General features: G+C 40.8%; 1 protein-coding gene across 12 annotated transcripts in view; it reads left to right on the forward strand.

Annotated features, from left to right (window-relative positions):
- ppfibp2b (PPFIA binding protein 2b) overlaps nucleotides 1–12,209 on the forward strand; it is an 89,887-nt gene that overhangs the window by 19,730 nt on the left and 57,948 nt on the right. For 2 of the 12 annotated variants that reach the window (XM_078948196.1, XM_078948195.1), the window contains exon 1: nucleotides 4,099–4,268. The exons of 8 other annotated variants lie outside the window; for them this stretch is intronic. In XM_078948196.1, coding sequence (XP_078804322.1) covers nucleotides 4,221–4,268 — 48 coding nt within the window. In that variant the 5' untranslated portion in view covers nucleotides 4,099–4,220. Of the gene's footprint in view, nucleotides 1–4,098; nucleotides 4,269–12,209 lie in introns of those variants that run through there. 2 more of the 12 variants (XM_078948199.1, XM_078948198.1) reach the window with 1 other exon arrangement.

Below are 12,209 nucleotides of genomic sequence, written 5' to 3' on the forward strand. Positions count from 1 at the left end.
AGTCCACAAATAGAACCCGTGCGTACGTGTCTGCAGAGTCCAGGTGGTGCAGGATGTAGTGGAGAGCCATGTTGACTGCGTCATAAAGCATATACAGTATACAAAGAAAATGAAGATGAAATTTGCATTTCTGAGTATTTATTTAAATCATTGTAGCTTATTTGTGATGTAGAAAATACGCTGGGCAGCCCACAAGCTCTCTAATAGCTCTCTGCTCCATTCTGATGCATCCACTGTCAGACCAATAGATCTATGAACGTCTTTGTTTTCCTCTTCTGAGCTGGAATCTGGATCCAAACTGTACGGCTGGATGGCTTTGATATTGATCACCATTTTTGCTGCAGCAGTAATGTTAGGTTGGGGATGTTAGGGGCTGTAAGTTAGCGGAAGTGTATAAACTGTGAGCTCTCAGCTATGGGTGACCGGAAGGGGGGTTGGGTTGCTTTGTGCTTACTGTCCCACCCACAACTCTGAGGTAAATTTTTAACAAACTCTTGTCGTTCTGCAGAAACTATGTCCTAGAAACGCAACAGGTTTTTTATTTTGACTAAAAACGGTATACTGATCAATGAAAGACCACTGGGACCACTTTGAAAATAGATCAAAGATGATCAGAGTGGGCCTGTTGAGAGCTTTCAGAATCTCAAGAGTTGAAAAACAAAGCTTTGTCTCTGAGTTTCTGTCTGATGTTTTACTAAATCCAAACAAAGAAAAACAATATTCTTTTAAATCCAGTGTAAAAACGTTCATTAAACAACGTTTCTACAGAGTTTCTTTGCAGAGTGAGAGCAGCTCAGCCGAGCCATAACAGACGTTTTTATGAATTCAGACATAAATTTACAGTCATCACATATTAAAACTTTAAAAAACAATGCAATAAAACGTTTCACAGTATTAGAGGCATTGTTGTTTGAATTTGTTAGCTTTTCTTAGACTAGATTTATGTTTGTTGAACTATTTATTTTTTGTAACTACACCCAATTATAGTTTGGACCCCCCACCCCACGTTTACCCAGCGGCAGAACAACGGCGGGCCCTTTATCACAAACCCTCTCCTCTTCCTCAGAGGAAGGGGATCAAGCGTACCCACGCTCGGCGATTAGGCTGCCCCCTGTGGGCTGGTCTCCTCGGGATACTTCCCAGTGAAACGCACACATTCACTGACAGACACATGTAAACACAGGAAGCCTCATGAGTGTGTTCTTGGCAGGAAACTGTGAGGCCTCGTGACTCCAGCTCATTACTTTTGTTTGTCTGTAGATGATCTCACGTTTCTGACCAAGTGGAAGGTGGACCCACCAAACCTCATCAGAGGAAAAAAACATGTTTCTTAAATTTTCTTGTTTTTATGTCAAATCAAACTCCAATGTTTTTTTGCCTTCCAGTAGAAGCAACGGTTTAAGAAGCTCTTAAAAAGCAGAGGGTGCATTCACAAACACTGACTGCTGCTTGCTATGGTAACCTGGCTTTACAGGCAGGTTTGGGTGCTGCGTTGCTCACATCTAAACACAATGGCAACATGTTTTTTTCACTCTCATACATTTTTTAAATGTTTGTTCTTTTGAGCCTTTAAAATAGTTACAAAAATAACACGTCTTGAACCTTGACACCAAAGGGCTATAAGTATATAAAAGTAAAGTAAATTTACTGCAAAGTTAAGAAAATGTGGCAAAAGTATCTTCTACAAGCCCCACATATTAGATGTATTTATTTCGCTCCAGGAGGAGAAACCTTTGTTAAGCAGAGAGGGAGTAAAGGCAGGATTCCCACCTATAGAAAAGGCCAAAAACAGAACTATCATACATTTCATTAAACACACATTTTAAAAATCATGTTCTTAGGAAAGCATGCCATCTTAATCAGATCATCTTTTATTTTGAAACTTATTCACTTCTCAGTGAAACTGAGCTTTAACTGGGAGCTTTAACACAGGCCAAACCACTTCAGTACAAGTCTCCCCCTCAGACTACAGGTGAGTTTGATTATTTTTACTGTATTTGAGATAAAACACACAGCAGACGAGCACCACAGTAGACTCAGGTTAGATCTTATGTTTGAACATACAGGATTCTGTTCTGCAGGTTTGCTGGATCACTAACTTTCTCAGTTCCCTTCAGCTGAACTGAGAACGTCACTGGGATGAGCTGCCAAACGTTTTCTCCTTAAACCTTAAAAGTCCCACTCTGCTCATCATTTTTTCTGTTTTCAAAGCAGTGGTCTTTCAATTATGATTATGCCTTTTTAGCCAAAACAATTAAATAAAAAAAGCTGTGTTGTTTTCTAGGACATAGTTTCTGCAAAGCGATAGAGTTGTGGGTAGGACCATTGCAGAGGAGTAGCCCCGCCCCCTTCCCCATCCCATTATTTTATTTAGAGCTTGGAGGAGGGAGCTTGTGGCCTGCTGCCCAGTGGATTTTCTACGCCATATGTGGGCTCTTTTGATTCACAATAATGTGACTAAAGAAATACTCAGAAAGGCCATTTTAATCTTAATTTAATATATGCTCCCCATCATCAGAAAAATGCCACAGGATCATGTTAAAATCAGTTTTTATCAGAGTGGGTCTCTAAAATCCAGTTGACCTGAAGAACAGAATCCTGTGATTACATGACCTGGACAACTGAGAATCCTCACAGACATGTCTGAAAACTGTGAACATCTTCATCACTGACAGCTGCTGAGGGTCTGGACTTTTTCCTCTTTACAGTCTGTGAGTGTAGCAGGAGGACGGTGCCTGCACTAAAGCAAGCATGGCAGCTCTGTAACACCAATCCAGTCTTGTGAGATGGAGGTCTCAGCACTTTGAAGGCTCCTTTGATGAGGATCAGCCTTCTGGAAAAGAGGACAGAGGATTCACCTGGGCAGCCAACTAGATGTTCATCTCATTGATGTTGAACCTTTTTTACAGTTTGGTTTAGGTTGTTGTGGAGCAATCACTTTCATTATTGTGCAAATGTCCGTTTTGGAGCTTTTTTCTGGTTGAAAGTGGGACTGAGCCTGACTGTCCAAATACGGAATCAGCACAAGTTAAAGTCACAGTTTTGTGATCAATATGAATTTGTTATGAAATCATTCATAAACATTGCTGTTTTTGCGAAGTAAAAACCTCTTTTTACAAAACTAAGGATACAAACTGAACAAATGTGGAGCTGAAATGAATACAATTATAAACTCTTACATAAAATAATTATGTGAATTCAGATTTTTGCCTGAAAAAAACACGTTTTTTAAATTACTTTGAAGAAAATTTGGTTCAATGTTGTAGAAAGGACTAGGTGTTACAATCCCAAACATTTACCACTTTAACATCAGAAGCTCTTGGGGTCCTTGCCTTCCATTAAGTTTTGCCTGTGAGACACATCATCAGTTGTGTACTTCCACATCTTAGGGTGTTTCGGCCATTTATCACAGTGCATATTACTGGGAATTATGAGTACGGATAGCTCTGATATTGATTAATAGAATGATAAAACCCCGGTTCAAAGTTAGCAGTATTTTCAGTCTAATATTTGCTGGATGAAGGTGTCTCTGAGATGAACATTTGGCTTTGTTGAAGGTACCATTGTCTTTTAGATCAGCACAGATCAAATACAATTGATGTAGAGCTAAATATGTGTCCTGCAGATGTTGATGAAGATGAGGAAGTGTGCCTGATGCTGGTGAAGATGGGAGAGTGCTGCAGACAGACTTTGAAGTCTTTCACCTCCTTGTCAGGAACCTTATTAAAGGAGAGAAGCTGTCATATAGATGACCTTCATTCTTCACCCCCCAGGCGACCCAAACAGATAACTCAAGGACCCCCACACCCCCAACCCCCCCAGTCGCACATTCTGGTCATTTGACCATCAGTTGGACTTTAGTCAAAGGAGAATTTAAAACAAGACACATTTCAGAAAAGACAAAGTGGACAGAAAGAGGAAGATCCTTCCATAAAAAGAAGGATTGTGAGAGCTAAAGTGAAGAAGAGAGAGGAAGAGCAGAACCAGAGAGGGAAGGGGGAAGATGCAGAGGAGGGGCATGGCGGGAGAACGGTTCCTTTCATAGGCAGAGAATGTAAAGGCCCTCCTCCACAGCTGTGAACATCACACTCACACCCCTCACGCCCACATGCCACAGCAGTTACTGGCTAACTTTGTTACTCTGCTAGAAACACAACAGACACACACTCTGCCTGACACAAACAGCAGGAAGCAGGCGGGGGCAGCGATGGGCTGGGAGCATGGAGGCTAATATTGACTTCTACAGACACTTCTCCTGGCTCCGAAAGGTGAGCGCTGAGGTTCTGGCTCAATTCAGCCTTTGGATTTGCCGTACGTGTCTGTCCATGTTTTGCATTCCTGCATGAGATCGCTGTCTTTGAGAGGACCGTTTGAGAGCAGGAAAAAGGCAAACTCCACTCCCTCCTCAGAGAAAAATGTGGGACCACTTTACATGCAAGTCATTGTCTTCGCCTTTTGTGACATTTCTTGGCAACAGATTGTTTTCTGATGTAATTTCCTTGAGCTCAGCTGCACTGAGTTCTCCCTCATGCTGCTGAGGTGTCACAAGTGGTATCGGGATGGAGGCGTTATCCATCAGCTGATGCTTGTCAACAAAGCGGTGGCTGATACTGCAGGATTTAATCAGAGATGGACAGATTTTATCTCAGCTCACGGCGGTGCATCAATCCTTTAATCCACAGAAGGATAACAGGCAGATTCACTGAAATACTCTGATTAGCTTTTGGACAAAAGTCATGAGACACAAACAAAGGAGCCTCATGAGTTTTAAGATTTTATTTAGCTGAGACAATTTCTATTTGCAGCAAAAAGAACATAGAAATATTAAGCTGATTGACAGATTAACTTAAAAAAAACTGATTCGTTTTTTTCAGTATGGACTAGCAGTGTAACCCTTCATTTTAACGATAATTTGTGGTTGCTGATCCAATTCATGGTCAATATTTGTTCATTTTTAACAATCCGATTCTCTGACCTAAAATGGATCCAGAACATCTTTATCCAAAACGCCCACCAGTGTGACTCAGACAGAAATACAGTGCAGTGTTCCAGGTTCTTGGATTTCTTCCAGATCATCAAGTGGAAATGAAATATGTGTCCAAACAAACAAGTTTATAAATTTTTCAAACACTTTTCCTAAAGTTCAGCCCTCTGTTGTTTTTCCACATCTCCACAGGGAACCTTCTTAGAACATTCTAGATGGTCTGGATGGTCACATGACTTTGCTAAAGTCTTTCCACTCATTGGACTAGAATGATGGTTGATCCGTTTTTGCTGGGTTCCACATTTTTCGTTATAGTAGAATGAACCTGCATGGAAAACAAATCGAATGATCAATGAAGTTGATTAATCGTTACACCCCTCATACGGACCTACTGAAGATCCTTTGCAGCTCAGACCAATTGAATTGAAAGTGTTTTTCAACCTTAACACCTCACCCCACAGTGATTTTGTGCATTAGAATGAGTGTTGTGATGGTTTTTCTGACTGATTAACAGCCGTCCAACAAGCATTAGAACAGCATTAAGAGTCTGAATTCTCTGCTTCAGATGCTGTTGGTCATATATTCCCCTCAGCTCTTATAGCTGTAAGAGCATTTAGTTATTTGGCAACAACAGCTCCCTTTACTGAATGACTGGGATGTCATCATTTCCATACCTGAAAGCTGCTTCACTGATGACTTCCACGCAGGTTCACTGTTTTTCCTGTTCAGTCTTTGCTGTTGTTTCACTCTTCAGATTTTGTTGGGTTCTTTTCTGCTTCTCATTTTAACTCTTAATAGTCTGGAACCTTTTTGAGCATCTTGCACTACTTTGCAATTTGCTCTAATAATTTACTGCATTTTGAAACAGTTTTTGGTGGCCGTGCTTGATCCCTCTTTTTGCTGCAACACCAGTTTTTTTTTTTTTTTTGTTTTTTTGTTTTTTTGCAGATAACTATTATTATCTTACACATTCATTCCACAATTAACCTCAAACTTTCCAAAAACCTAGATTCCAAATGCTGTGTTTTGTCTTTTCTTGTTTGAAAATCTAACAGCTTTTTAAAATGTTATTAACAGAGGTCTAATGTGTACAGATACAAGAAAAATGTATACATCCGCAAACAAAGCAAATACAACATCAAAACAACGTGAAGGATGTGAACAGCTAGGCAAAACTCCATTCAACTTCACAAAATCTTACAAAGATTTAATCCACAAGCATGTGTTATTACTCTTCTGTTGGTGCTACATTTTCAAAGCTAATAACTATTCTGAGATCTTGAGATTGAATTTTGATTGAAAACTGTGTTAATAGGAGGGTCGACATCACACCTACGTTATTGCAAACAGCCGACCTCATTGGTGAAGGCACCGGTGAGTGCAGACAACTAAAGGTTAATGAATAACTATGCTTTTACTGTGTGTGAATACATTCAGCAGCATTCTTAACTCTCTCATTATTCATTTCAACTTTTTATGCCAAATATTTCCATGCAGAACTCGTCATTGAAAGAATGTTTTCTAAAAGGCCTCTTGAAGGACTTTCAGATGCACAAACAGGCATTTTCAGACTGTTGATTTGGCGATAACACACACGTGAGCTTCACGGAGGTGTATGAAGTTGTGTTGATTGAAAAGTTTACACTGATGCTGTTTGAACACAAAAAAATTAAAGCAATGCTTTCTTTAACTGACGATTGCCTGGAGGAAAATGCTTCTTATTATCCTGATAGCAAACATGTGGGCGGGGCCACACTCCAGCCTAACAAATGTACGCTAAAAATGTGATCTATGAGGTAGGGATCAGTCTGCTGCACAGAATTAGACAGAAAAGATTCAAGTCAAGCCAAGTGGGAAATGAGGAAATACTGTATGATATGTGGAGCAAAACTCTGTGACAAAGTCACTCATTAATTGTGCTAACGAAAACTCTCCTAAGTTTTTATGCAACGTGGAATCTTTCCTCGTCTGTGCATTTACTACAAGCTCCAGCTGTAATAGATAATACGCTAAAACTGTGTAAGCAAAGCAAACTGAATCTGTGCATGGGGCATTTGCTCTCTCTTTTTTTTCCTGCAATGACCCGATGAGTGATGGTCCTCACTGACCTATCAGAGAAAGTACCGCTATTAGCCATGAGAAAAAAGGACTTCAATATTTAGAGGGTTTGGGGTCGTCCATCACCCGCACAAAACAGTGCATCTAGGTTTCAGCGTGTCCAGGAAGATGTGAAGAGTACTTTCAGATCACCTCTAGATTTCTTTCAGAGTATTCTCAGAGTCATTTCAGAGTACTTTCATTCCGCTTTCACGGTACTTTTAGAATACTTTTAGACAACATTCAGAGTACTTTCTGACCACTTTCAAAGTAATTTCAGAGTACTTTTAGAATACTTTGAAAGTACTTTCAAACTTGGGGCAGAGTAAGCAGTTAACCTATGAAGCATGTTTGTGGACAGTGGGAGGAAGCTGGAGTGCCCAGAGAAAACCCACGCGTGCACGGGGAGAACATGCAAACTCCACACAGAAAGGACCCGGCAGGGATTTGAACCAGGGCCTTCTCGCTGTGAAGGGCGAGTGCAGCCATGCAGCTTCCTGTTAAAGAAACCAATCATCTACTTTAACTTGTTGTAGTTGCTGCTGATGGATCCTGTGTTGGAGGATTTCATCTGTATTCCTTGTCAGAAACTGGGTTCACACAACCGAGGGCTTTACCAACTCGTGAAAAAAGCACACCGGTTATGAAAAAAGCCACAGCGGTGAAACTGTGTTTAGATGTTTACCAAGCAGACCCACGATTATTCATGTTAGAGCACGTAAAGAAAAAGTCTGTGAGTTTCTGAGCACAAAGGGTGTTGTCTGCACCACAAGTCAGAAAAGTGTTTCTCCAGAGAAAGAAGTCATTAATGGACGGAGTCTGCATGTTGTCATGCATTCTTAGACACTGTGCTCATAAATGGAACCCCGCCCTCTGCAGTGACCAGTCTCACTGTGCAAACAGAATTAACAGGTGTGCATGCAGGAGAAGTTCTGAATTCTCCATTTGTCTTTAGTTTTCTACATTCGGGTTCGTCACTATTTCTTGTGTTCTAGCAGGGAGCCTGGCTGGTGCCCATGGTTGGGGGGTGTGATGAGGGTCACCAGCTTTTTTTATCCTTTTTGTTTTCAGTGTTGGTTTCTCTGCTTTTGTTTTTTTAGTAAAAAAAATGTAAACAAACAAGAAAGAAGAAGAAGAATCAGTGTTTCAGGACACAGAGAACACAATCTTTTCTTCACAGATTGGCTGATGAAAGCATTATTATGTGGGGAAATCAAAGTCAAAGCACTGAACCAGAGTAACTTTTGATTGTGACAAATTACATTTCCTGCAGAATTTTAACAGCCTCTCATGTTGCTGTGAACCAGCTTAGGTCCAGTGTCTTCATAGGGTGGTTCTAGTTGAGTTTTTCATCATGAACAGTTTAGTCTGTCTTCTGTGTTCTTTTGTGAGAGTGGGCGCATTTCCCATTGAACGAGTGTCACAGGATCAGGATAGCAGGCATCTCCCCTGGAGCATTTCAGGTTCAGTTATCAGTGCACCTAAACTTGACTTGTACAAGTCTTTTTGGTTCAGTCTACCTCTAATTGTTTTTTCCAGGAACTTTTTTAAATTGTAGATTTTGAGATTTAGCTCATGGTCTGACTCCAATGACCTTCTCAGGATCTCCATAGAGCTTCATTCTGGTTATAAATGATTTCCTTTTATAAAAGTGAAGAACAAATGTCTCCAGGATTGTCTGAATGTATCCAGATTGACTAGCTTTATTCCATTATTACTTTAAAGATCCTCTAAGGTTTCCTGCACTTTAGATAAAATGTTCCTCTGGGATGAAACGACAGAAATTCAGGTTTGCATGAGGCCTTTCTTAGTTGCAGAGACAACGTGAAGATGTGTAGGTTTGCAGAAGAAAAATCTCACTCAGCTACATGTTTGTTCTGTTTGTTAGCTTTTAGACCTTTAAAATCAGCTGAGGTCAGAAAACCTTCACTAGCAGCCAAGCAGTTTGTCCTCATGATCATTCTGAGAAGAGCAAGAGGGGAAGGGACACTGCACTTTGTGTGCTTCACTCCAAACATCTACATTAGTAAGAAGCTGCAGTCTGACTCCATCATCCTCAGATCCCTCCTTTTCCTGTCCAGCTGCTGAGTTTCAGGGGTGGTGACGCTCCTGAACCCGCTGATCGGGAATCACAGCCCGTATGTTTGTGTCTGCCGCTGGCTGCTGAAGTGACTGATAAGAAATAGAAAACATCAGCATCACCTGCACCACAGATATTCTGGAAAGGCGTCGTGTTTAGGGTCAGCCATGCTTTCTGGAAAAGGTTTTTGCTGCTAACTGGAGTAGTTTCCGCTCATTTGGTGCTTCAGTACAATTTTCCCATCAGACCTGCAATGATAGAACCCTTAATTAAAGATCATTTCTCCTAATAATTGATCAGAGCGATTTCATTCATATTTCAACAATAGAGAAGGGATTTCTGAACCTTTTAAAAATGTAGGTTGAATGCAGAACAGTTGCTGTGTTGACCTGGAACTTTCTGAACGTGTCCTCATGAACCGTTTTTTGGATTGTTCGTCTGTGTGTTTAATCTGAAAAAAATAAAAATTAAAAAACGTTCAGGCAGAACCAAAACAGGAAAGAATAAATTAATGAAATGATTATAAAAGCTATTTTGAGTTGGCTGCAGATTCTTTGTGATGTTTTCAGATACTCACTTTAATACACTTTATGTGGATTTAGAGGAACTTCAGCTCCCTCTGAAGTTCAGTTTGGTCTCTCGAACTGAACTCCTGAGTCCAAATGTTTGACCTTTCACCCGCTTAATGTTCAACCATCAGCATAGTTTCTACATCCAGCCTGGTCCCTCATTGATCTTGTGCAACAATGCTGCAAATGTGAAGACGGGAGTTAAAATAATGCTGGAGACATTTGGGTACCAGCTTGCTTTCAGCATCGTGTTTTACAATGACGATGGAGCAAAAAGCCTTTCCATGAAGCTCAGCCCAGAATGTCATGGATCCCTACCTCTGTTAGCAGCAGCAGCTCTGCAGTCAGCAGAACCAGACTGACTTTCTGCACACAGCTCATTTTTACTTCACGAGTTATTAAAATCATAATTCTTCTTTAGCTTTAGCGGCTGCAGGACTTCAGAGTGGGGAAAGCTTAGTGATCAAAGGAGAAGCGGCATGTTCTTAAGCAGATATTACAAACTACTTCACCACAGAGCCTGACACAGCTTTTCTGCTGCACGGATGGAGATAGGAAAAAAAACATCCATGTCGGCTTGTGTAAGGCGGGCTTTGTGCGGCTCACGAGGTCGGACACAGGAACGGAGCGGTTCTGCAGAAATGATAAATGCAAGGCTCAGTGGCAGGCTGAGTGGTTAAATAAGGCTCAGATGAGTCAGAAGACGTTTTATGACTTGGTGTCATGTGCTTTCTAGAAAACGGAGTAACAGAAGAGAGTTAAAATAACCAGAAGTTTGGTTCTTTCTTAACCTCTGAAGCATCTAAGCTGTCAAAAAATCTGCCAGATCTTGTTGATATGATGTAGAGCAGGGGTGCTCATTGCGTCAAAGGATGTGACTGCAGATCGCGGCCTTCAAAGAGAAATAAAAAATATACTTTAAAAAAATCTGTCAGTGATTCATGATCCTCACCGTGTAATACGTCACTTGACTGACTTGCAGAACGGCCAATCGAACATCCTCTGAAACAGACGTCCCTTTGTTTGACTACACCTTCTTTGAACTTCCTTTATTTGTGTTGAGATTTTGTGACCGACAAATCCAGTCGACCCTGAAAGGACTCTAGTCTAGTTTTTGTTGATGTTGTCTTGAAAGACGAGTTACAAAACCCCAAAGTACAATGTTCATTTCAGTTTCATTATTCTAGGGATAATATTTAAACGTTGAATTTATGTCCATTTTTAATTTTATTTTTACTTTTCATTTGCGTGACAGGTCAATATAAATTATTGTGTGGATTGTTTTTAATACACACTTATAATGAGAAAATATGTAATATGTTTCACTTTCCCATAATAAAAAGCGAAGCTTCTGACGGCCCCGCTGCGCACCGGGTCCCCGGCAGAGTTATTTGAGGCCCGGGCCAGCCCGTGTGATCCTTGATCAGAAGCGAGTCCAAGACACCCCGGCTGACCTAGCCGTCCTGCCACAGCGCCTCTTATCTTTATCTGTTCTAATTATTTATTACTACAAAAAATTATGAAATTAAATTCTTAATACAAACTTATGACGCACAGGGAACATGAGAAACTGGAGAAATACCAGGGACTCAGAGAAGAACTGGAGAAAGCATGGAAAGTGAAGGTGACAGTGGTGCCTGTGGTAACTGGAGCACTCGGGGCAGTAACCCCCAAGCTGAAGGAGTGGCTACAACAGATACCTGGAAAGACCTCAGAGCTCTCAGTCCAGAAAAGAACAGTGCTAGGAACAGCTAAGATACTGCAGGACCCTCAAGCTCCCAGGCCTCTGGTAGAGGACCCCAGCTTGGAGGAGAAACCACCCGCGGAGGGTGAGAGGGGTGTATATATATATATATAAATATAGATATAACTATAGATATATAGATGGATAGACAGGCAGGCAGGCAGACAGACCAAATCAAAACAACTCAAAAGTCTATTTCAGGATTTACCAAAACCCAAACCAGCACTAAACAACAAAAACATTCTGAATAAACTTTATTTAATCCACACAAAATTAAAAGTTCCTTTAAATAAAAGGCAGTGATTTAGATCAGCTTTGATTTTTTTTTTCCTTTGTAAAACCACCAGTTCTGTGCTGATATAATTGTTCAACCCTGAGTAAGCTTTTTGAAGTGTGCAATCCTGTACGGGGCACACAGGTGGTCCGCACAAAATATCGTGGCTGTAGACCCCTCGGTGAGCCAGAGTGAAAATGTTCATTCAAATGTTTTTTCTGCAGGTCGTAGTGAACACTTCTACAAGATGGAAGGGGATGTAGCCTGAAGTTGTTGCACGGATCTTTGAGTGTAGTGAGAAAGACCTCTCAAAGAGGAGACAAAAAGGAAATTCAGTTAGAAATGAGATCTTCTGTAGAAGTGACATCTCTGGAGTTTCATCTCCACGATGGATCTGAAGACTGCTAAGGCTTTCGCTCCTCCTGCAAAGTCCGGAAATACTTTGATTTTATCTGAGAACA

The sequence above is a fragment of the Oryzias latipes genome, chromosome 6 (genome assembly GCF_053564925.1).
Source record: "Oryzias latipes strain Hd-rR chromosome 6, Olatipes_Hd-rR_3.1".
Taxonomy (NCBI): domain Eukaryota; kingdom Metazoa; phylum Chordata; class Actinopteri; order Beloniformes; family Adrianichthyidae; genus Oryzias; species Oryzias latipes.